The sequence below is a fragment of the Camelina sativa genome, chromosome 6 (genome assembly GCF_030686135.1).
Source record: "Camelina sativa cultivar CO46 ecotype springtype chromosome 6, ASM3068613v1".
Classification (NCBI taxonomy): Eukaryota; Viridiplantae; Streptophyta; class Magnoliopsida; order Brassicales; family Brassicaceae; genus Camelina; species Camelina sativa.
The window spans coordinates 24,710,814-24,733,563 of NC_141885.1; the positions used below are offsets into that span (position 1 = coordinate 24,710,814).

Here is a 22,750-nt window from a genome sequence, read left to right on the forward strand (position 1 = left end):
TCTGCGTTAGCGGCGCGTTTGATGGTGGCGTGTATATGTCAAAATAGAATATGCTTTCAAACGTTACATCTTCGGTTCTTTATTCCTTTTTTTCTTTTCCCTTCCTAATTTAATACCTTAAATAGCTTTTTATTCAATATTACGTTATGATATACTGTACTGTTGTACCGTATCATGTAGTATATATGTCAACGAGTAAACTAATAAAAATTCTTTAAACTAAAATATAACTGAATTCTAATCTAGTCTTGAATCTTTGATTCACATCAGTTACCAAAAATATGTATAGAAACCGGTCCAATACCAGAACATATTTGATGATCTAAACAAACAGACAAATCAGCTTCTTTACATTAATATATATGCACCACTGTGTCTGTCTTAAGAAAGAAATAAAGGTAATCAGAATAAGAAAAATCGAAGGTAGCTTGTCGGTGTCACGTGGGGGGGGGGGGGGGGGGGGGGGGGGGGAAAGAGCATGTAAAAACAAACCAATCAATAATTGGAAAAAAATAAACTGTGAATCATTTATCATGTGATGGATCTGATTAGGTATATTCTTTCGAGCTCGTTTAGCGTTTACAGCCTCTGGTACGCAGCTTAGCTCTTCTTATCCTGACGATTGGCCCCCATAACAGAGACATTACACAATAGTACAATTCGAATGCGTTTCTAAAACTACTACTCCATACTCAAAATCGAATCTTGGAGATTCTTAAAAAAAAAAAAAAAGAATGTGATTATTCAATTGCTAGATTACTAGCTAGAAGCCAAGTCTCTTAAATTTCTAGATGATTTGACTACTAAATTACCAAACTAATGACATTTTTTTTAATAATATACGAGACAATATATATATCTCGTCTGATGTCGAAATGTTACACCAGACCATACCCACATAGATATATCGAAAAGTTAGTTTGTGGGAAGCAAAACAACTAACAAAACAACATTCTCAATTCGACAAAGAAACGGAAGTTTAATAGAAAAAAAAATATGTACAAATTTTTGTGATGGTGATACAACAATGAACAATCATTCGTTGAAACCACAATAATGCAACGAAATGTAGCTTTTGTGTGGTATGGGGTGATTGTGATCAATATTTAAAATGTATAAATCTTCGTAACACGAAATATATACAAAATATTATGGTGAATTTGGATTCAAACTTCCAAAGAGAATTTTTATATATAGTAACGGCAAATCATATTTAATTTTGTGGTATAAAAAACAATTTTTTCATCTAATATACAACATATAATTCTGAAAATCATTTTTTAACTCTTTCACGGGTCACTAGATGACTAATCATTAAATATTTAAATTTTGAAGTCATACTACTATTATCACAACTTTAGCTTAATTGATATACAGTAAAAAGGTTTATGTAATAGCGTCACTGGACTAATTGGCTTGCAACTTCAGCTTGGGTTCTTGATATAAGGGTTCCAACTTCAACTCCATTTTTTTTTTGTTTCAATAATATGATGAGATTGATGTATCATAAATTGTACTCATCAATGTAATGTCCTATTCGTCTTCTATGTATGTGGGTTCCTATGTCTCTCTTCATCCCACTTCGGCATTTGACTTATATGAATCCTTTATATTTGTATATCGGCTGGTTAACACAACTATATGAATCCTTTCAATGTTGTCGATCAGGAGTGATCAGACTACTGACCTAAGAATGTTCGTTCATAACAATATTTTTATTGGTAAACAAAAAAAATTGTCTAGTAATTTTAATAAGTCCCTTCAAAAACACACACACACACATTCGTTGATAACTTTTCTTGTTAGCATTTACATATCTTTTTATATTGTCAAGAAGAACCTTAATTGGAGTGTAAGCGTCTCCGCGGAACCTTTAATTAAATTTACTTCCTTCACCAAAAACAAAAAGTCAAAACTTCAACACGCAGAAAATAATACAATCAAGATTGGTTTCTATATATTAAAATTTTAATTTTAATTTTGGTAAATAAACACGCATTTTTTTTCTCTTATTAATTAGCAATGGTGTATATAAAACGAAAGGGGTCTCTGCTTTGTAAAAAGAACTTGCCTTTCATTTTTTTTGCCAACGACCGCTCCTTTCTTCCTTCATCACACAGCTCAGCCTGACGCTACGTTCAGGCTGATCTCTTCCATTCCCCCCCCCCCCCCTCCCTCAAATCTCAGATCTCTGATCCGGCTGTGAGATCTCTTCCCTTAAGGTAATGTCCCTTCTTCATTTGAATGTGTGATGCATGTCCCTTCATTTGAATTCTGTCGGTTTATCGTTTCATTTCGATTTCTTTTGGGGGTTCAGATTCTCGAGATTTGTATTCCATTCGTCAATTTTGTATGCTTATGAGTCGTTGTTATAATAATGTTCCAGCGATTCTTTTTTTTTTTTTTGTTTTTGGGTCCGATCTGGGTTTAAGCTGAGATTTTGATTTCAGTTCATTGACTTATTTCGTGATACGACATTTGTAATTGAGCTGTTATTGTCTGATCAGCATCGGAATTTTGGAAAAGAACACATTTTTTTTTTTTTTGGTTATCTGATTTAGTGTTGTTTGTTGTTGTATCCTTTTTGGTTTACTGTTGTGTTGTGGATGGATCTGAATTGAATTGACATTTCTCTCTGAATTGTATCTACTTTGATCAGATCTAAAATGCTGTATAGCTTGTTGTTTCTTGTGGGTGTTCTGTTTCTACCAATGTTTTGTCACCAGTCATAATTTATCTTTGTTAAGATCTGACGTATTGGGATTTGCAGTAAACAAAGAAGTTAAGAAGAGCATCAAGATGAAGGCACTCATTCTTGTTGGAGGTTTCGGCACTCGTTTGAGGCCATTGACTCTCAGTTTCCCAAAACCCCTTGTTGATTTTGCTAATAAACCCATGATCCTTCATCAGGTAACATAGTCAGCTTCTTTGTCCCTTGTTCCAAGTTATATATGATCTCATGACTCTTGTTTTAAACCGAGGCTTGTATTCTTTGTGTAGATAGAGGCTCTTAAGGCAGTTGGGGTTGATGAAGTTGTTTTGGCCATCAATTACCAGCCAGAGGTGAGATAGAGATACTCTTCTATCTCCTAACTCTTCTTTGCAGCTATATTTCTGTTTTACATGTTTGTATTTACCATTTTTGCTCTGTTTCGACAGGTGATGCTGAACTTCTTGAAGGACTTTGAAACGAAGCTAGAAATCAAAATCACTTGCTCACAGGAGACCGAGCCACTAGGTACAGCTGGTCCTCTGGCTCTAGCGAGAGACAAATTGGTTGACGGTTCTGGAGAGCCTTTCTTTGTGCTTAACAGTGATGTGATTAGTGAGTACCCTCTTAAAGAAATGCTTGAGTTTCACAAAACTCACGGTGGGGAAGCCTCCATAATGGTGACAAAGGTGAGACTATCGAACCTAAATACTCTCCAAATATGGTATAGTATGTTATTCATCTAATGTTGGACTTACATGTATATTGGTTGTAGGTGGATGAACCATCGAAATATGGAGTGGTTGTTATGGAAGAAAGTACAGGAAAAGTTGAGAAGTTTGTGGAAAAGCCAAAACTGTATGTAGGTAACAAGATCAACGCTGGGATTTATCTTCTGAACCCATCAGTTCTTGATAAGATTGAGCTAAGACCGACCTCGATCGAAAAAGAGACATTCCCTAAGATTGCAGCAGCTCAAGGGCTCTATGCGATGGTGCTACCAGGGTTTTGGATGGACATTGGGCAACCCCGTGACTACATAACGGGTTTGAGACTCTACTTAGACTCTCTGAGAAAGAAATCCCCAGCCAAATTAACCAGTGGTCCACACATTGTTGGTAACGTTCTTGTTGACGAAACCGCCAAGATTGGGGAAGGATGTTTGATTGGACCAGACGTTGCCATTGGTCCGGGCTGCATTGTTGAGTCAGGAGTTAGACTCTCGCGCTGCACAGTCATGCGTGGGGTGCGCATCAAGAAGCACGCGTGTATCTCAAGCAGTATCATCGGATGGCACTCGACTGTTGGACAATGGGCAAGAATTGAGAACATGACCATCCTCGGGGAAGATGTTCACGTGAGTGACGAGATTTATAGCAACGGTGGAGTTGTGTTGCCACACAAGGAGATCAAGACAAACATCTTGAAGCCAGAGATAGTGATGTGAAAACAAAATGTGTTATTACTATTTATTATTATGTGTCTTTCTCTCTCAGCTTTTGCTATTAATTCTTCTTAATTTGGCTTTTTGAATAAGCATCAAACCAAAACGCTGTATATCTTTGTTAGGGTCATTTGGTGTTTTTGTTTCTATTATTTTTTTTTTGTAACTTATCAAAAAAAAAAACATCGTCTCATTTGATTTGAGATGTACTTTTGATTGAATATTTCATTCATTATGAAGGCTTTCTCTGAACCATTCCAAATTCAATAGCCAATAGGTGACATAATAACATGGGTTTTGTTTCGGGGACCATTCAGATAAGAGAAACAGGACCATTGAGAACCGTAAAACGGTAAAAGACTCGTGTTGGGTTAATTTCTCAAAAGATCCTAATCCAATGGGTTTATCCGAATCTAAGGAGAAGAGGAATATTCGCTGAATATGAAAAGACTACAATACCCTTGAGTTCCCTCCACATAAACAGTAAACCGGAGAGCTAACTAAAATTAAATTACGGTTTCGATTCCAAAATTGAAAAAAGAGTCAATGGCGTCGCGTACATGTCTTCTCTTCCTTCTCGTTGCGTTTCTCGCCGGAGCACTTGCCGGAGACGTCATCGAAGTCAACCGATCTCAGAGTCAGAGAGAGTTCGATTATTTCGCTCTCTCTCTTCAGTGGCCTGGAACATACTGCCGCGCAACTCGTCATTGCTGCTCCAAAAACGCTTGCTGTAGAGGGTAAAGCTTCCTCGATCTTTTCTAATCTCAGATTCAAATTTGTTATTCGATCATCAATGTCTTTGTTTTCGTGTAGCTTAGGATCTGATTGTTATTGAGAGTTTCTTTCTTCTATTAGATTGGATAAATCTGAAATCTCGATTAAGATTTGGGATTTTGAGTTTGCTTCTCTAAACTAACTTATGTGTTTTTTTTTTTTTTTTTTCCCAGCTCTGATTCTCCAACTCAGTTCACCATCCGTAAGTAAAACTCTTTTCAATATTTTGTTTCAGTTTCAGGACTCAAATGTGTATATGTGTGTTTGAGTTTGAAACTAGGCAATCTTTTAATCTGTTTTTTTTTTTGTAGATGGGTTATGGCCTGACTATAACGATGGTTCATGGCCTTCTTGTTGTTATAGATCTGACTTTAATGAGAAGGAGGTACAAACATTGGTTCTTGTTCAATATACAAAGTCATGTCTTTATATATCTTAGGAGAAGTTTCTGAAAAAGGAGATTTTTTTTTGCAGATCTCAACGTTGATGGATGGTCTTGAGAAGTACTGGCCTAGTCTTAGTTGTGGTTCTCCATCAAACTGTCATGGTGGAAAAGGGTCCTTTTGGGGCCATGAGGTGATTGTTTTTCTTTTTACTTCTATTATTATATAACTCTTTACAAATTGGTGTTTTACATCTCTCATAAGTTTGTCTTTCACTCTTCACCAAAACTAACTGAGTTTTCGTTTGTTGGTTTGTTATGTATCTCTTTTGCAATACACGCTGGCAGTGGGGTAATTTATCTTCAATCTTTACTTCCTTAAATTGATTTTTATTTTTATTATTTCCTTCCACATTGTTTTATATAGAGTTAGATTCATTAGTGTTATTAGAGAGTTCCATGCTTAATCTCAGAACCTTTTGCTCAACAGTGTGTATAGTTAGCACAATATGTTCTGGTATGATTTTGCTGATTCGATAATATAGGTTCTTTCTCTAACGGTTGTGCTGATAATTTCTTATTTTCAGAGAAACATGGGACTTGTTCTTCTCCTGTTTTTCATGATGAGTTTAATTACTTCCGTACCACAATTAATCTCTACTTGAAGTATAACCTCACGGTAAGTGTTCACAGAATTAAGTTTATGTTGTGATATGATGCATAGTGGACTTATTAGATAAGAAAGTTGGGTATACACAAGATTTACATGTGTTAACTATTTTGCTTGCATACTTGTGCAATAGAGTTTTTCTTTATGATGTATGATCATGCATCTTACATTTACTCTGTTCTGTCAGTTTATCAGTTTGTGAAGACACTTTTGTACTTTTTTCCTCTATTGGATAAGTTCTTAATGCCAGTTTATAATCTCTGCATCTTGTAAATATGGTATAGGATGTCCTTTATAAAGCTGGCTATGTTGCTTCCAACAGCGAAAAGTATCCTCTAGGAGGTATCGTAACAGCCATTCAGAATGCATTTCATATCAACCCTGAAGTGCAATGCAAAAGAGATGCAATCGATGAAATACGTATATGCTTCTATAAGGATTTTGAGGTCTGTATCTGACATCTCTTTCATCTTAGGTTGTTGATTTCCTTTTGAAAGTCTTAATTACATCTTGTTTTAGTATTATAATTCATGTTTCTTTTAAAACCCCTTATAAGAAAACTTATTAAATATCTTGTGTCCAAGCGTGTAGAAAATGTTTGGTTTGGTAAGATTTGCTGATCATTGACATTATTATTGCTTTTCCTGGTTTAATGTTAAAATAGTTTGCTAGAATCTGAGAATGGCACAAGTTTCTGACAGTGTATTTATTTATTTCATGACTACAGCCCAGGGACTGTGTTGGTTCCAAAGATTTGACATCTAGAAAATCATGTCCCAAGTACGTAAGTTTGCCGGAATACACGCCATTGGGTAAGTATAAATTCAAAGAACGTAAACCATCTTTTCCATATATATCTTGAACGATGCATAATTGCAAGTAGTGTGGATTCCTGATTAGTTGGACAAGAGGCAAGAGCATTAGATAAGTGATGGATATATGATAAAATGATAAGACATATATTTGTGTTATCCAGATGGTGAGGCTATGGTTCTGAAGATGCCAACAGATAGAGAAGCTCTTTGAATGGGAGCCTTGTTATTTACTTAGAGGCAATACATATTACTTGTCTCTGATGTTGTACTTTTACAGCCAAACCTATAAACAATGAATAAAGAAGATTGGCTTATTATCGTCCTATTAAATATGAATCATTACTGATAAATCAAGTTTCTTTCTAACGATGGAAATATCAGACAGGTCCATAAGAAGATTCAAATTTTGCTCTGCTTTATGGAATGAAAACTATAAAATTTGGTTTAGGGAAAATTTTCAAAATAGTTTAAATGTACATCAAAAACAGATCACTGTGGTTTGTTTAGGTTTAGAGGATGTGGAGAACGATGCCGCGATGCCTGAATACGCCACAGCTAAATAGCGGTGTGGTAGGACATGTCTATATAGATATCTACAAGGAATAGATGGGATAGAATACAGAAAATTAAGTAAAATAAAACCCAACTGATTATTTTTGTATTACGTACAACAATCGTAATCCCTTAGTTCCAAAGACAATTCTAGAGTTCCTCTATCGACGACACATCGATCACTGTTGAAACCGACGAGACGTTCTGCACCAGAGAACTTGCCATTCGTTGGCAATCGAACCTTTGCCCGACCTATCACAACAGATCCATTTGATGTTGCAGGATCTATACAAGAATATTTTCTAAGCAATTCTAGGTAAAGATATTTTGCTGGAAAATCTAAAGGAATCACCAACTCTGTATCATACATCCAATAGTTGCCTTTGGAAACCCATACCTGTTTTGTGTATGGATCTTCGGGGTCCGTCCATGCAACAACTTTGTAGTGGTTAGGATGTTGCAAAAGGTTCTTGTCATCGATTGTGCATGCACGAAATATTTTCACGATTAACTTTGTTTCTATGTGATGATCAGTCTTTCTCTTCCCTTGACGAATCAGTCGAAACCTTTTATGTCGCGCTGTGTTTGTCATTGAGAGAAAGAGCTAGTAATATTAAGACTTTGGCTTGTCTCAAGGCTTGGAAATTTTTATATTATATATATAGTTTGCAGCATTATCTCCTTTTTTTTCTTTCTTGCCTTGGCGGAGGTGTTTCCTTTATCCTTTTATTTTCTAAAAAAAATCTTATATAAACAAACGTTCCGAATCCATGCCAAGTTTATCATCTCCTCAAAAAAGTAAATTTTAATGTTTTTAATCATGGTTTGATATCGTTTTAATATTTTCTTAGAAACGGTTTTGAACCCTAATTTTTCTTCAGAGAGGATCAATCATACTTTTGCTTTAGTCCGGCATGGCTTTCGCTGGGTGTGTACGCAGGTCAGCATCTAAGTTGGCTTCCACATGTGGTCGAGCCCGGTCTATCTCCACCGTTGTGAACTGTCGTCCGTCTCTATCTCTCAACCCGTCTCCGCTGCGTGCCTTCATCTCCCGTGGCTTTGGTACCTCGAGGAGTGATAGTATACTTGGCTCGGAGATACGGATTCTCAAAGTGATTGACTCCAAGATCCTTTCTGATTTGCAAATCGATGATCTCGATTATGTAAGTTTTTTTGCATCTTGCTCCTCAAGAAACATATATAAAACTGGTTTGCTTTGTTCTTAATGATTGTAGTTGTAATTAAGCTGCTGTTAAGTGTTAAGACGGAAATTTTCTTTCTTATACTCTAATGGGAGCAGCTTAAAGAGACAACTCCGGAATACTTCAGATTCAGAATTGAAGATGATCCTGCAGATCAGTTTGTGACATTGACTAGTGAGCACGTTGGGGAAAATATTAAAGTTTTAGCATTCATGCCTAGTCTTGTTGCTGATAAACCAAGTATTAAACTGATTCTAACTGTTACCACGAAGAGCGGGCTCAGCCTGGAGTTTAGCTGCACGGATTTTGGTGATCATTTTAACATAGAAAATGTAACAGTGAATCATCCGGGGGAAAAGAATGATTGGCAATTCGAGTAAGCTTTGTGAATCAAAAACTCTATATAATATATATAACTGCATGCGTAACGTTGTATAAATAGGCATGAGTGGAAAGGTTATAATGTTTTTGCCTTTTGCAGAGACTTGGAAGATGATCTCAAGAAGGCCTTCAACAATTATGTGGAGACCCTAGTAGGAGAAAGCACAAGGAAGTTATTGCATAGGTACATGATGAGCAAACAGAAGCGAGAGTACTTGGCCTGGTTGAAGGATGTTAAGAAGTTTATGAACGAATTTCATCTAGATAGGTGTAGAATTAATAGTTAAGTTCGGTACCTAACCATCATTACTCGTGGTTGCTTTTCCCAAAATTTTTTAATAAAAAAATACAAGCAGAAGAGAGAAAAAACGTTGCTGAAGTTATTTTGGGAAAAAACGTTTCTCAGTATTTTTCAACACATGTGATTTTCTTATTAGTCATATATCAAAAGATTGTGAGCAACACATCTCAGGTTCTTTCTGCTGGTGATGCTCTAGGAGAATCAGAAGTATAGGAATGAACTCCCATTTGTTCGTTCTTAGCAGTCATATTTGTTTTCGCATTCCTCACAATCTTTTGAGAATTTAACTATGATAATGACTTCAAGTTTTTAGATATGCGGTATTCACTTCTTCCCAATGCCAATTATCTCAAGTCCTAAATGATAGATTTATAGAAGTACAACGAATAGTAGTAGAATCATGATTAATACCAAAAAGATGTCGGTAGCTTACAACGACAAGAAGAGAAGCTAATAAAATGTTCGTCTTAATTATAAGACCAAGTGCGGGGAAGTGGATCTTATTTTTGGGGCAAAAAAAAAAATTATGAGGGAATGTGTAATGTTAGTTTTGTCAATTCATTAATTTCAATATTTCTTTATTGTCATCTAACTCAATAATATTACTAAATAAATTCTTTAATTACAACGATTTTGTGATACGATTTCGTTAGTTGAAAATGAAAGTTTTGTCAAAACCCTAAAACCCTTGAATCTCAGTTTTCTTCGCTAAACCAGAGAATATCAATCCATGGCTTTTGCTTGGTGGTGCGTACGCAAGTCAGCATCTAAGCTCGCTTCCGTATGTGGTCGAGTCCGGTCTATCTCCGCGGTTGTGAACCGACCGTCTATAGCTCTCAAACCGTCTCCGCTGAGTCCATTCGTCTCTCGTAGATTTTTCTACTCGATGGCTGTTGATCAGCTGAGCTCTGAGCAAACCCTTCTCCTTGCGATTGACTCCGAGCTCAATTCCGCTTTCCAAAACGATGATCCCGACTTAGTAAAAACTCTCTCATATCTTTGCTCATATTCATTTCTGAGAAACCATAATTTGGTCTTATGTTTAGAAGATATTAGTCTATTGGTTGAGATTTTGTTTTTGTTTTTACTGAAATTAATTATATTGGGGGTTGGTTGGGAGCAGGGTGAAGAGATGACACCTGCAGGAAGCTTCTTCCCTTTCGAAATTGAAGACGATCCTGGAGATCAGAATGTTACATTGACCAGAGACTACAATGGGGAACATATTAAACTTTCAGCAGACATGCCTTATCTTGATGATGCTGTCATTGACGCATTTGGTCCTTCATGTCCTCATGCTGAACTATTTTTTCCACTAGAAGTGTCTATCACCAAGAAGAGCGGACTCAGCCTAGAGTTTACCTGCCAGGTGTTTGCTGATTATATGAGAGTAAGAGAGTTAACTGTGAATCATCCTGAGGATTCTTTGGAGTATCTAATGGAAACTGACTGGCCTCCTCTCAAGTAAGCTTTGGGAATCAAAAACTCTATATAATAATAACTGCAAGTGTTGGATTTTTTTTAGAGATGGGCCCGGTAATGAGCAGAGAGATTTTTTTTGTGTGTGTTCTTTTTTCATGGGTTTTTGTAGAAACTTGGACGATAATCTGAAGAAGGCGTTAGAAAGGTATCTGACGACCAGAGTTGAAGCAAGTACAACGAAACTCTTGCATAAGTACATGATGAGCAAAATGAAGCGAGAGTACTTGGTATGGTTGAAGAATGTTAAGAAGTTTGTGGATGAATGAAAAAGGTAAGTTCGATATTGTAAAAATGAAGTGTCTCTTGTTGTTAGAATATTGACATCTCTTCTTTCACATTGAGGTCTCTGTTTTGTAATTTCTCACTCACAAAACGTTTTAGAACACTTGGAGAGATTAACGTAACACATGAGACAAACATCTTTTTGATTCGGATCTCTTGGATACTTTCACAGCATCTCCACTCACACACACATGTAGTGATTTTCTCCACTTGCTACATTATATAAACACTTGTCCTTAGACCTTACTCCTAGGTTCTAAACTCTCTTACACAAGCCACACTACTTACCTTGATTGGGATTTATAACAACTCTACTTACACTTACTCATTTGGGCCCAATTACTTTTATTACAAAACAACAACCCTAACTTCTGCTTCCTTGTTGGCTTGTTCTCTTTGTTGTTGACTCTTGCTCCTTCTCTGTCACAAGTCACAACACTTTACTCTTCACTTTGCTTATTCATCATTTTTATGCGCTAAATATAAAATCCTTGAAGAACATTTTACCTACACCTTTCTGGATTGACATTTAATTAGGAATCATATGAAACTCGAATCACAACTTAAAAGTCATTAGTTACACACATATATATTCTAAGAGATTCTGAAAATGCTAACAATGAACACAAGTGTTTGAATTATGAATCTTTTCTTAAATTCGTGCAACAAAGAATAAGCTTCAAGTGCACATAAAAGAAGAAAAGGGCATTGAAGAAGATAATGCTAGTTTCTTGATTTTTTGCCCACATAAGGATACGGTTAGTACACGAGTTCACCCAAAAAAATGGTTTACTACCCTAACAACAAGTCAACAATTGTATTACCAATTAAACTCAATATTTTTTACTCTCGTCAACCTAAAAGAGCTCAATAATATTACCAATTAAATTTATTTTTAATATGATTTTGTGTATATCACCAATTGTATCACAAAATCATACTAACAATCAACCTAACAAATTGTATCACAAAATCATAATATTGGTTAGGGTTTTTAACGTTTAAATTAACCAACGAACCGAAACAGCTAGACATGACGCTCAAATTCAATCGTTGTAAAACTAAAACCCTATATAAACCCTTAAAACCTAAAGAAACCCTTGAACCTCAAAAGCTGCACAGAACCAAAGAAGAGATAATCAATCACCATGGCTTTGGCTTGGTTCGCTGTACGCAGGTCAGCTTCTAATTTTGCTTCCTTGTGTGGTGGTCGAGTCCGAATGATCTCCACCGTTGTGGACCGTCCGTCTCTAGCTCTCAACCCGTCACCGCCGTGTCCCTTCGTCTCTAGTAGCTTTCACTACCCGACGGTTGTTGATCAGCTGAGCTCCGAGCAAACGCTTATCCGGGAGTTGACTCCGAGATCAATTTTGCTTCGCGAATCAATGATATGTTTAAGGTAAGTTTTTGGGTCGTAGCTTGTTCCTCACGAAACAGAAATTGGTTATGCTTTTGATGACATGTTGGAAGCTGTGCTGATTATAGATTTTTTTTTTTATAATAATAATTCTTAAAGTTAGACAAGAATTTGTCTCTGTTAAGACAGTGTTTCTTTTTGTTTGGCTTACACTCTATTGGGAGCAGCATGAAGAGATGACTCCAGAAAGCTCACCTTTCAGAATTGAAGATGATGGAGGTAAGACTGTGACAGTGAGTATAGACTACAAAGGGGAACATATTAAAGTTGTAGTAGGCCTGCCTATTCATGGAGATAATGATACTAAGTATGAAGATGGAACTCTTGATTATTATCGTGGAAATGGACTAATGATACCACTAACTGTGAATGTTACGAAGAAGATTGGACTCAGCCTAGAGTTTCGCTGCAAGGTTATTAATGAATATGATGGTATCCACATAGATGGTGTATTTGGGGATCATTCGGTTGATTCTTTGAAATATAAACTGACGAATGAAGGGTCTTATTTCAAGTAAGCTTTGTGAATGAATAAACTCTATATATATAAATAAACTCAAGTGTAAGTTTATGTAGAGGCATGGGCAGAATGGGCTTCTGGTTATATAATGTTTTTTTTTTCTTTCATCGCCTTTTGCAGAGACGTAGATCATAAACTGCAGATGGCGTTCTACAAGTATCTGGAGACCAGATTGACAAAAGGCACAATGTATTTTTTGTATCACTACATGATGACGAACGAGCGACGCCACTTCTTATGGTTGAAGGATGTCAAGAAGTTCTTGGATGATGAAAGTTAAAGTTAGGATACTTATGAATCAGAAACTTTCATATTTTTGTTTTAGCCTTTTACATTTGAGAATTAATTTATAATGGTAATGACTTTCAAAGTTTGTTTTTTTCTGTTTTTTTTTTTGTTAGAGCGTTCAGATGAGAGTTTTGTATTCACTTTTAAATGAATTATAAATAAATATTCTAAGAGATTATGGAAAATGCTAACAATATTGAACATAAATGTTGGAATTGTGAATCCTTGATTAAAATCTTGGAACAAAGAATAAGAGGTTCAAGTGCACATGAGAAAAAAAAGAAAAGGGAGTGAATATAATAATGCTAGTTTCGCCCGTTGTTTATCAAACTGCATAAATAATCTAATTAAATAGTGTTAGTTTCTTGAATTTTTGCCCACACAGGATACAGTTAAATTCAATATTTTTTTACTCTCGTCAACCTAAAAAATCTCAATAATATTTAATATGATTTTGTGATACAATTTATTAGATGAGAAATTTGCATATCTTTTGATTTAGGGTTAGGGTTTTAACTTTTAAATTAATCAACGAACCAAACCGGCTTGACATGACTCTCAAATTTAGTCGCTGGAAAACCCTATATAAACCCTTAAACCCTAAAAAAAACCCTAAAAATCTTCACAGAACCAAAGAAAAGATAATCAATCAAATCACCATGGCTTTAGCTTTGTGCGCTGTACGCAGGTCGGCATCTAAGTTTGCTTCCGTGTGTGGTGGTCGAGTCGGAGTTATCTCCACCGTTGTAAACCGTCCGTCTCTAGCTCTCAACCCGTCACAACTGCGTCCCTTCGTCTCTGGTAGCTCACACTACCCGGAGGCTATTGATCATTTTATCACTGAGCAAACGCTTATCGTCGAGATTGACTCCCAAATCAGATTTGCTTCGCAAATCAATGATATGGTTAACGTAAGTTTTTGGGTCGTAGCTTGTTCCTCACGAAACAGAAATTGGTTATGCTTTGTTTTTTTTTTTGTTGACATGTTGCTGATTATATAGTTCTAAGTTTTTGATATGAATTCCTAGATTTAGAGAAGATATGTGTCTTCGTCAACACAGTTTTTTTTTTTTTTTGGCTTATACTCTATTGGGGGCAGGATGAAGAGGCGACTCCAGGAAGTTTACCTTTCAGAATTGAAGATGATGGAGGTAAGACTGTGACATTGACTAGAGACTACAATGGGGAACACATTAAAGTTGTAGTAGGCATGCCTTGTGAATCTCGTGATGTTGGTGTTGTTGATGATGATGATGATGATGATGATGATGATGATGATGATGATGATGATGATGATGACGATGATGATGATGATGCTGATGATGATGATGATGATGTTGACGATGATGAATTAAAAATTCCACTAACTGTGAATGTTACCAAGAAGAGCGGACTCAGCCTCAAGTTTCGCTGCATGGTTATTGATGGTCATATCGACATACATAATGTATTTGTGGATCATTCCGAGGATACTTTGAAAGATCAACTGCCGAATACTGAATGGTCGTCTGATGATTTCAAGTAAGCTTTGTGAATAAATAAACTCAATATAAATAAATGCAAGTGTAAGCTTGTGTATTGGACAAGCATGATCGAGCAGAATGGTTATATAATGGTTTTTCTTTCTTTCATCTCCTTATGCAGAGACGTGAATCATGTTTTGGAGAATGCGTTCTACAAGTATCTGGAGACCAGATTGACAAAAGACACAACGAATTTTTTGTATGAGTACATGACGACGAACAAGCGACGCCAGTTGTTTTGGTTGAAGGATGTCAAGAAGTTTTTGGTTGATGCAAGTTAAAAAGTTAGGATAGAGAATCAGAAACTTTCATATTAGTGTTTTAGCATTTTACTTTTGAGAATTTAATTTATAATGGTAATGACTTTCAAGTTTGTTTTTTTGTTAGAGAGTTCAGAATGCAAGTTTTGTATTCACTTTTAAATGAACCAAAAATTATCATTTTATTATTTTCATATTTTATTTTTCCTGGTATAATCTAACTAATCAAATTAATCAGTTTGAGAAAAAAAAAAAACGAAATAAATCAATAATATTAATAAATATTTTTTAAATTTTACGGATTTTATTTTTTAATACAATTTTTGTTAGATTATGAAATTTCCGTCTAAGCCTTGATTTAAATTGTAATTCACTAATTTGGTTCGTTGTTTGATTTAATTTCCGGACCGAACTGAACCGAACCGAACCGGTCTGATACGGAACCTCAACTTCAATGGCTGCTAAAACCTTAAAACCCTTAAAAACAAAATCCCATTTTCTCTTCAGATCAAATCAAATCATCATGGCTTTAGCTTGGTGCGTTGTACGCAGGTCAGCTTCTAAGCTAGCTTCAGTGTGTGGTGGTCTTCGAGTCCGATCTATCTTCACCGTTGTCAATCGCCCGAATCTAGCTCGCAACCCGTCTACGCTGAGTCCGTTCCTCTCTCGTGGCTTTCTTTACTCGACGGCTATTGATCGGATGAGCTCCGAGCAAACCCTTATCCGAGTGATTGAATCCGAGATCAATTCCGCTTTGCAATCCGGTGATATCAATTTGGTAAAAGTTTTCTCATTTTTTTTTTTTTTTGGCTCTGTATCATTTTACTGAGAAAGCATCTTTAGTTTGGTCTTATGAAGAAGAACTCATTTGTTTGCTTTGTTTTGGTTAGAGGAAAGAGCTTTTCATTTTCATTTCTATTGTTTATAGTTTGTACTTTAGTACTGATTTGTAACTAGACGATGAACACTCAGTTGCATAAGATATGTTTCTCTGTTATCTATCTGTTAAAGACTCTTTTTCTTTTTCTTTTGACATTCTATTGGGGTTTGGTTGGGAGCAGGATGAAGAGATGACTCCAGGAAGCTTCCCTTTCAAAATTGAAGACAATCCTGGACAGCAGAATGTGACATTGACTAGAGACTTCAATGGGGAACATATTAAAGTTGTAGTAAGCATGCCTAGTCTTGTTACTGATGAAAATGATGAGGATGATGATGATGATGATGATGATGGTCCTAGTAATGAATCAAGTATTCCACTAGTTGTGACTATTACCAAGAAGAGCGGACTCAGCTTAGAGTTTAGCTGCATGGCTTTTCCTGATGAGATTGCTATCGATGCTTTATCTGTGAAACAACCGGGGGATTCTTTGGAGGATCAAATGGCGAATGAAGGGCCTGATTTCGAGTAAGCCTTTGTGAATCAAAAAACTCTATATAAGTAATTGCAAGTGTATGTTTGTATAGACTATAGAGATAGACATGAGCATAGAGGTTATAATGTTGTTTTGTGTTGCATTGCGTTTTGCAGAGACTTGGACGATAATCTGAAGAAGACGTTCTACAAGTTTTTGGAGATCAGAGGAGTGAAAGCAAGCACCACGAATTTCTTGCACGAGTACATGATGAGAAAAGTGAACCAAGAGTACTTGTTATGGTTGAAGAATGTTAAGGCCTTTATGGAAGAATGAAATGTAAGGTCGATATACCTAAGACTGAGATTGTGAAGTCTCTTCTTCATTGTGTTAGCATTCAATTGTAGCACGATCTTTTAGAATTTATGGTAAAAGACTTTCCAGTTTAGATTCTACTTGTGATTCACAATGCAATTCGAAACTCAAATCCAAAATATATTCATTCATAGATAAAGGAAACGAAAGTAGTAGAATCTTGATAAATATCAGAAAAGGTGTAGGTAGCTTACAATGACAAGAAGAGAAGCTAATAAAATGTTCTTCATCTTACTTATGAGCAAGACCAAGTGGTAAAATGGATCTTATTTTTGGTGCAATCCTAAACCCTAAATCAAAACCACTACATAAGCGAGGGTTTCAATAATAAGTAGTAGTAATAATAATAGTCATCGGATATGATACTAATCAGAGAGGAAACAAAAAGCCCATCCTCCTCTGTGTCTCTCCTCAAGTCTCAAACCAAACACACACACAAACACTCGAACACTTCTTTTTAGGCTTGGATGGGAATGTCCTGATGGGTGTAAACAATTCCATTGTCTCCGTCCACAACTTGTCCTTTTCCTCTCATTATCCTGCAACCATTTCACCATGATAATTCAAATGAAGCTAAGAAAAGAAGCTCACTGCGGGGGCTAAGATTACATAAAATTTGTGTTTAGTAAGTAAAATTGTACCATCTTGTTGTAAGTAATCCTTCAACCCCAACTGGACCACGAGCATGGATCCTGCCTGTACTTACTCCCACCTGTATATCACAAGAGACGCTCTTCATCGCTCACGCTTCATCTCTTTAATTTGTTTTTGATATGTAGGCTTATGTGTATGTCTCTGACTTACCTCAGCACCAAGTCCAAATCGAAAACCATCTGAGAATCTTGTGCTTGCATTGTGAAAAACAGCAGCACTGTTCAAGGACACACATCTTACCGTCAGTTACCAATTAAAATCAAAGACAGATATGAAGCAAGTTCATGATCCAGTAATTTACCTGTCCACTTGGCGAAGGAATAACTCTGCAACTTCGGGATCCTCGGTCACAATGCAGTCTGTGTGTGCACTGTTCAAAAACATACAAGACAAGATAAAGAGTGAACCTTTCCACTAACAGATGCATAAATTTACAAAAATCAACGTCTGTTATGTCGAGTTTCTACCTCCCATGTCGGTGAATGTGATCTATAGCAGCATAAACGTCTTCTACAACTTCAACAGTGCAAGCCTTGGAACAGTATTCATGGTTGAACGTCCGTGCTTCTGGTATGTTCAGTATTGCACTTGCCCTTGGTCCACCATACAAAGTGACTCCTGCAGTTTAATGCAAGTATTCATGAAATGACCAGTCAACTTTTATTATCTAACAGGTACATATAAAAAGTCACTGAAGGTATTAAAAGGAAGAATAAATGGTCCAACTATGACTTACCATTGCTCTGCAGAGCAAAAATAAGCTCATTGAGCACGGCATTCTGCTCTAGATCCTTATGCACAAGAAGGGTTTCCTGAAAAGACAAGGGAAAGTGAAGATGAAATGAGTCAGATGAACTTAAAAACTCCACTGCATTACTGTAATCTCATGGACGGTAAAAATTTCTCTTACCATCGCATTACAGGCTGCTGGATAGTCTAACTTTGCGTCAGAGACGATTCGCTTTGCCATATCCGTATCACAAGACTTGTCGACATATACATGACAGATTCCATCTGCAAGGGCACAATTAAGCCACCGTTACTCTCTTATATCCAAGTAAATAATTTTATGGAAAATCAAACCTGAAACCGTACCAGCATGACCAAGCACAGGGATTTTTGTAGTGTTTTTAATCTGTGTAACAAGCTTGTTACTACCTCTTGGGATCACAAGATCGATAACATCATCAAGCTGTAGCACAAATTCAAATGGTGAGCTCCATTTTAACAAAAGATATAAAAACTTGTTTTAGCTTTCTGTTTGTGAATCTGTGTTTACCTTGAGCAAATCAGGAATCTCTTCTCTTGAAGTCACAAGTCCAATGAGTTTACCCCCGACAGTCTCTGGAATTGCATCAGTGATCACCTAGACATTTACCATGAAATTAAAAGAGTTAAAATTAGCTGAAGTATATATTTTGAGGAAGCCATATAGAGATAAATCTGGATACTAATCCAAGCTATGAAATCTGAGGCCTTGTACCTTGTGTAAGATAGCATTTGATCGCCGAGCCTCCTTTCCACCCTTCAATAAGAGACCATTTCCACTCCGGATGGCAAGTGAAGCTATCTGTTTGGTTTGTGGATAAAGCACAGCTTTAGCAAATTCACATATTAAGAAAGAAAAGGAATTGGACACTTAACATACCTGTACAAGTGCATCAGGTCGAGATTCAAAAACAATCAGAAGTACGCCTAATGGGGATGAGGTCTTCTCTAAGACCAGACCATCAGCCACCTGTAAAAGGAATTGCCACAAAGAACAAAATGCATAAACAACTATTATATGTCAACGAGAATACAGGTTTTACAGTATAGGAGGATACTCATCCCTTATTTAACACCTAATATGTATATAACTATATGATAAAAAAATTCATTTGAATACCTCTGTTTTCTTCAAAACACGGCCAATTGGATCTTCCATGTCAGCTAGCTTACGAACTGAAGCTGCAAGGCTTGAAATCTATCAAGCACAAGATAAAGAAACGTTAGTAACAAATGGCTCATAATGAGAGGTATTGTATAACAACAATAAGCAAATATCTATCAGCCATGAATACTGTTTTACCTTCCCAGGCGTCATAACTAAGCGAGCCACCAACGATTCTTCCAACCCAGCCTCTTGTGCTGCAGCTACATCTAACTCATTCTCAGCTTTGATTGTTGTTTCATTTGCTTCAAGAGCATCAGCAATATCAAGCAGAATTTTTTTCCTATCTTCTGAAGATAGGGCCTGTAGCATATTGCAAAGAAAATTATGTACCAAGATGAAAGAAAGCCATGAATCGGTCATGAAAATAGAAGCTCTAACATTACCTGAAGCTTTCTGGAACTCTCCCTTGCCGCAACAGCCATGTCACGAGCACTAGAATCTGTGATCGGAGCCCATAAACGAGCATCTTGATGGAATAAGGTTCCAACACGCAGTCCTCTGAGGACTTTGTCTATGTTTTCAGCTGAATAACCACTTCAAAAGCAAGAAAATATATCAGCTACCCATCTAACAAAATATCATTTAGCTTATTGCTTAAAAGAACATATATTGTGGTATTCAGAGGAAATTAGATTCCTCACCTGGTTATGATGACAGGAATCCCAGCATAAGCTGCATTCACTGCGGCTTTGACTTTAGCTGTCATACCACCTCTCCCTAATCTTGATTTGTCGCCGAATGTAATCTCGTCTTGATGTTTTTCTTTAACAAAAGTGTGGATCAACTTTGAGTTAGGATCACTTGGAGGGCCAGTGTAAAGACCTTCAACATCACTCAGGAGAATCAGAAGATCAGCTTTCAGTTCCAGCGCCAGTAGAGCAGCTAAGCTGTCGTTGTCCCAGAAAATACCAGAAGAATCCTGCATATATAAAGCTTAACATTAAACTAGGAGATTCAAAGGAAGATAGCTGATGATTAGAATTTCATATCACAAGGGACAAAGAAGATAGTCAACAAACAAACCTGATATGGGGCTCTTCGGGTGCTAATAGCATCATTCTCATTGAAAATAGGAATAACCCTCAAATCTAGCATAGACTTGACAGTCTCATTAAGTTGCTTCCTGAATTCCTTGTCTCTAAAGCTACTGTCATTCACCAGAAGCTGAGCAGCGGTCACATCCAGCTGGCCAAAGAAAACAAGCAGCATCAATCTCTGGATATTTTACACAAGAATCTACAAGAAGACAATTTATCTAATAACTTATTTCAAGAAAAAAGGGAAAACTCACCTGGTCGAACATAGTCTCATAATAAGACATAAGACTGCTTTGTCCAACACCAGCACAAGCCTTGCCATCAAGTTCAGTCTGAGGCTTCTGAAGATCCGCAAAGCTGAAAAAAAACCCATTCAGAAAACTAAAGTCATCAGCAAACCAAAAAAAAAAAACTTTTTGTTATTAAAACACACACACACAAAAACCCGCCACTGTTACAGCAGAAACATAAGCCAAAATGGTCCATCCACCCTTTTCTTTTTTTTTTGTTTCCAATTTCCAAAGGTGATTAAGGGAAAGGGATTTAATGATAAAGATTAGCCATATTAATGCATAAAACCTGCTATTGACTAATTGTCGATATCGAAGCCTTTGACGGCCAAGGCCAACCGCACCAGATGACACCAATATCACTTCAAATCCGTCCGAGTTTAATTCCGCAAGCTGACCATTATATATATATTTTTAACAAAAATTAAAGGTGCTCACATGAACAATTCACATGTCTTTCGTGAAAAATAAAACTTTTTTTTTTAATAACAATTTTGGTATTATAATCAAAAAAGCAGATTACTAAAAAATTTGGTAATCACCTGTTCACAGAGTGCTCCTAAACGACCAAGAGCCAATCTTCCACCTTTTCCAGTCACAACTGCGGTCCCAACCTTTTTTATTTATACATAACAAAAAAAAAAAAAAAAAAAATCCAAATTTAGTCACCAAAAAAAAAATTCCTACGAATATTCTGATTTAGTCATTCGTCTCTAGTGACAAGACATGCAAATTAAGATTGATATGAGAGATTTAATGATCAGATTCACGAAAGCATTACAATAACCAAGAGTTTAGATGCACTTCAAGTTAATATAGTAATATTTTTTTTCACATTACCACTGATGAAAACACCATAAAAGTGAAATTAAACACACTACACCAATCTAAATCCAACGACGAACACACTAACACAGATCAGAGTAACGCCGAGAAATTAAAAAAAAAAAAACACAGTCAATCAAAAAAACAAAATCTGAGAATGCGAACGTATCGGACATAAAATATATACACACACAGAGAGGGAGAAGGAGAGAGAGAGAGAGGGGTACCTTAACGACGATACGCTTGACGTCTCTGGCAAAAGCACGTGAACGATCTAACTCCTCCATTGCCCCCGTCTCGCCTACCAAAACCACCACAACACACAGAGAAAGAGAGAGAGAAGAACGAACGGGTTAACTGAGTAGTGTGACCACCGCGTTTTCTGATTAAAAATATCTGGTGAGGGAAAGGTGGAGATCACCAAGGAAGAGATGAAGGGGTTTATAAACACCAACAACGCCCAGAGATGAAGGCTCGCCTACAAACCAAGAGCCGCCACGTGTGCGACTAAGGGCAAATCTGGTATTTTATATGCTGACAGATGAAGTGGCGCGTGTTCGTTGGTTCCGCGTATGGTAAGGATATTAGGGTGCGGTGTAGGGGATTGATGCTGAGGGGTGGTGGGGGTATTTTGGGTAATATATAAAAATCGGCGGCTGAGGAAGCGCCGTGGACACAACAAAAAGGCAAAACGGAGATGGGAGAAGAAGAGGACTAGTTAAAATCGGACAGCAATGCAGTTTTTCTAAAGATGACGTGATTAAAAGATTACTACATATCACAAATTCTATGTTTATGCGGCGCCACAACACTCTTTTTTAATCATTATTGGAGTCTAATTTTTTATACAGTATGTAATTGTGTTGTGTTGTGTTGTGTGACATATACATTAGAGTGCAATGATTAACACTAGTATGTATAATGTATCATCATCATCATCATCATTCTGAGATTATAACGTGTATCGTATTAAACGTTTCTTTGATTTCTCTTAATAAACCTAATTTAGAAAACAGAATTCTATAGTCTTGTTAAGAAAAGAAAAAAAAAAAATCTACACTTATTTGCTATCGGATTTCTCAAATTTAGATAGATTGTAAAACTTCCCAATTCACATACGAAATATCTTTAATTCCTATAAACAATCACCAATTTTTAAGATGTTAACATTTTAACATCACATGTTCTGTTTTCTGATTACTATTAAAAACGCTCATAATCATAGTTTATTGTATAATCTTTAAGATGATAAAAACGTTTTTACTTTATATTTGT

General features: G+C 36.4%; 7 protein-coding genes and 2 pseudogenes across 10 annotated transcripts; 7 read left to right on the forward strand and 2 right to left on the reverse strand.

Annotated features, from left to right (window-relative positions):
• The first annotated feature begins 1,639 nt into the window (after nt 1–1,639).
• On the forward strand, nt 1,640–4,375 carry LOC104792809 (mannose-1-phosphate guanylyltransferase 1). The gene is made up of 5 exons (XM_087454602.1): nt 1,640–2,222; nt 2,771–2,910; nt 3,001–3,063; nt 3,160–3,399; nt 3,486–4,375. Exons 2-5 carry the CDS (start codon nt 2,800–2,802, stop codon nt 4,155–4,157), a joined length of 1,086 nt encoding a protein of 361 aa, XP_087310728.1. The 5' UTR covers nt 1,640–2,222; nt 2,771–2,799; the 3' UTR covers nt 4,158–4,375.
• A 98-nt stretch (nt 4,376–4,473) lies between these two features.
• LOC104792810 (ribonuclease 2) lies at nt 4,474–7,145 on the forward strand. 3 transcript variants are annotated; one of them, XM_010519038.3, is made up of 9 exons: nt 4,652–4,891; nt 5,102–5,130; nt 5,240–5,313; nt 5,403–5,504; nt 5,659–5,662; nt 5,898–5,989; nt 6,265–6,426; nt 6,708–6,792; nt 6,957–7,145. In XM_010519038.3, the coding sequence occupies exons 1-9, from the start codon at nt 4,701–4,703 to the stop codon at nt 7,004–7,006; spliced, it is 789 nt and encodes a 262-aa protein (XP_010517340.1). In that variant the 5' UTR covers nt 4,652–4,700; the 3' UTR covers nt 7,007–7,145. The 3 variants fall into 3 exon arrangements, 1 of the variants encoding a protein (XP_010517340.1); XR_015559847.1 differs by lacking the exon at nt 5,659–5,662 and having other exon boundaries at nt 4,474–4,891; XR_015559848.1 differs by lacking the exon at nt 5,659–5,662 and having other exon boundaries at nt 4,651–4,891; nt 6,881–7,145.
• A 188-nt stretch (nt 7,146–7,333) lies between these two features.
• Nucleotides 7,334–7,943, reverse strand: LOC104699331 (uncharacterized). Its single transcript, XM_087454603.1, has one exon. The coding sequence runs from the start codon at nt 7,937–7,939 to the stop codon at nt 7,457–7,459; it is 483 nt and encodes a 160-aa protein (XP_087310729.1). The 5' UTR covers nt 7,940–7,943; the 3' UTR covers nt 7,334–7,456.
• Nucleotides 7,944–8,261: 318 nt separating this feature from the next.
• On the forward strand, nt 8,262–9,217 carry LOC104699332 (uncharacterized protein At2g39790, mitochondrial pseudogene; annotated as a pseudogene).
• A 654-nt stretch (nt 9,218–9,871) lies between these two features.
• On the forward strand, nt 9,872–11,141 carry LOC104699333 (uncharacterized protein At2g39790, mitochondrial-like). Its single transcript, XM_010414652.2, has 3 exons — nt 9,872–10,210; nt 10,355–10,695; nt 10,823–11,141. Exons 1-3 carry the CDS (start codon nt 9,962–9,964, stop codon nt 10,977–10,979), a joined length of 747 nt encoding a protein of 248 aa, XP_010412954.1. The 5' UTR covers nt 9,872–9,961; the 3' UTR covers nt 10,980–11,141.
• Nucleotides 11,142–12,143: 1,002 nt separating this feature from the next.
• LOC104699334 (uncharacterized protein At2g39795, mitochondrial pseudogene) lies at nt 12,144–13,212 on the forward strand (annotated as a pseudogene).
• A 657-nt stretch (nt 13,213–13,869) lies between these two features.
• On the forward strand, nt 13,870–15,024 carry LOC147942972 (uncharacterized protein At2g39795, mitochondrial-like). The gene is made up of 4 exons (XM_087456250.1): nt 13,870–14,131; nt 14,320–14,443; nt 14,531–14,741; nt 14,865–15,024. The coding sequence occupies exons 1-4, from the start codon at nt 13,880–13,882 to the stop codon at nt 15,022–15,024; spliced, it is 747 nt and encodes a 248-aa protein (XP_087312376.1). The 5' UTR covers nt 13,870–13,879.
• Nucleotides 15,025–15,479: 455 nt separating this feature from the next.
• On the forward strand, nt 15,480–16,806 carry LOC104792811 (uncharacterized protein At2g39795, mitochondrial). The gene is made up of 3 exons (XM_010519040.3): nt 15,480–15,781; nt 16,065–16,411; nt 16,535–16,806. Exons 1-3 carry the CDS (start codon nt 15,527–15,529, stop codon nt 16,692–16,694), a joined length of 762 nt encoding a protein of 253 aa, XP_010517342.2. The 5' UTR covers nt 15,480–15,526; the 3' UTR covers nt 16,695–16,806.
• Nucleotides 16,807–16,873: 67 nt separating this feature from the next.
• On the reverse strand, nt 16,874–22,263 carry LOC104792812 (delta-1-pyrroline-5-carboxylate synthase A). 2 transcript variants are annotated; one of them, XM_010519041.3, is made up of 20 exons: nt 21,703–22,263; nt 21,193–21,264; nt 20,940–21,043; nt 20,615–20,717; nt 20,347–20,508; nt 19,965–20,242; nt 19,707–19,857; nt 19,459–19,623; nt 19,276–19,353; nt 19,036–19,125; nt 18,871–18,957; nt 18,667–18,753; nt 18,483–18,579; nt 18,298–18,401; nt 18,124–18,199; nt 17,855–18,005; nt 17,689–17,757; nt 17,538–17,604; nt 17,375–17,445; nt 16,874–17,272 (listed from the first exon to the last, which is right to left on the reverse strand). In XM_010519041.3, exons 1-20 carry the CDS (start codon nt 21,760–21,762, stop codon nt 17,191–17,193), a joined length of 2,154 nt encoding a protein of 717 aa, XP_010517343.1. In that variant the 5' UTR covers nt 21,763–22,263; the 3' UTR covers nt 16,874–17,190. The 2 variants fall into 2 exon arrangements, with proteins under 2 accessions (XP_010517343.1, XP_087310730.1); XM_087454604.1 differs by lacking the exon at nt 20,940–21,043 and having other exon boundaries at nt 21,703–21,887.
• Nucleotides 22,264–22,750: the final 487 nt, after the last annotated feature.

Coding starts and splice junctions, on each gene's coding strand:
- LOC104699331 (XM_087454603.1), bottom strand. CDS start 7,939: ATGACAAACACAGCGCGACATAAAAGGTTTCGACTGATTCGTCAAGGG.
- LOC104792811 (XM_010519040.3), top strand. CDS start 15,527: ATGGCTTTAGCTTGGTGCGTTGTACGCAGGTCAGCTTCTAAGCTAGCT. Junction 15,782..16,064: donor AATCCGGTGATATCAATTTG/GTAAAAGTTTTC, acceptor GGTTGGGAGCAG/GATGAAGAGATGACTCCAGG. Junction 16,412..16,534: donor AATGAAGGGCCTGATTTCGA/GTAAGCCTTTGT, acceptor TGCGTTTTGCAG/AGACTTGGACGATAATCTGA.
- LOC104792809 (XM_087454602.1), top strand. CDS start 2,800: ATGAAGGCACTCATTCTTGTTGGAGGTTTCGGCACTCGTTTGAGGCCA. Junction 2,911..3,000: donor AACCCATGATCCTTCATCAG/GTAACATAGTCA, acceptor TTCTTTGTGTAG/ATAGAGGCTCTTAAGGCAGT. Junction 3,064..3,159: donor CCATCAATTACCAGCCAGAG/GTGAGATAGAGA, acceptor CTGTTTCGACAG/GTGATGCTGAACTTCTTGAA.
- LOC104792810 (XM_010519038.3), top strand. CDS start 4,701: ATGGCGTCGCGTACATGTCTTCTCTTCCTTCTCGTTGCGTTTCTCGCC. Junction 5,131..5,239: donor TCCAACTCAGTTCACCATCC/GTAAGTAAAACT, acceptor TTTTTTTTGTAG/ATGGGTTATGGCCTGACTAT. Junction 6,427..6,707: donor GCTTCTATAAGGATTTTGAG/GTCTGTATCTGA, acceptor TCATGACTACAG/CCCAGGGACTGTGTTGGTTC.
- LOC104792812 (XM_010519041.3), bottom strand. CDS start 21,762: ATGGAGGAGTTAGATCGTTCACGTGCTTTTGCCAGAGACGTCAAGCGT. Junction 18,580..18,666: donor AGATTCCTGATTTGCTCAAG/GTAAACACAGAT, acceptor TTTGTGCTACAG/CTTGATGATGTTATCGATCT. Junction 18,402..18,482: donor CCCTGTGCTTGGTCATGCTG/GTACGGTTTCAG, acceptor GTGCCCTTGCAG/ATGGAATCTGTCATGTATAT.
- LOC104699333 (XM_010414652.2), top strand. CDS start 9,962: ATGGCTTTTGCTTGGTGGTGCGTACGCAAGTCAGCATCTAAGCTCGCT. Junction 10,211..10,354: donor AAAACGATGATCCCGACTTA/GTAAAAACTCTC, acceptor GGTTGGGAGCAG/GGTGAAGAGATGACACCTGC. Junction 10,696..10,822: donor ACTGACTGGCCTCCTCTCAA/GTAAGCTTTGGG, acceptor GGGTTTTTGTAG/AAACTTGGACGATAATCTGA.
- LOC147942972 (XM_087456250.1), top strand. CDS start 13,880: ATGGCTTTAGCTTTGTGCGCTGTACGCAGGTCGGCATCTAAGTTTGCT. Junction 14,444..14,530: donor AGTAGGCATGCCTTGTGAAT/CTCGTGATGTTG, acceptor ACGATGATGATG/ATGATGCTGATGATGATGAT. Junction 14,742..14,864: donor TGGTCGTCTGATGATTTCAA/GTAAGCTTTGTG, acceptor CTCCTTATGCAG/AGACGTGAATCATGTTTTGG.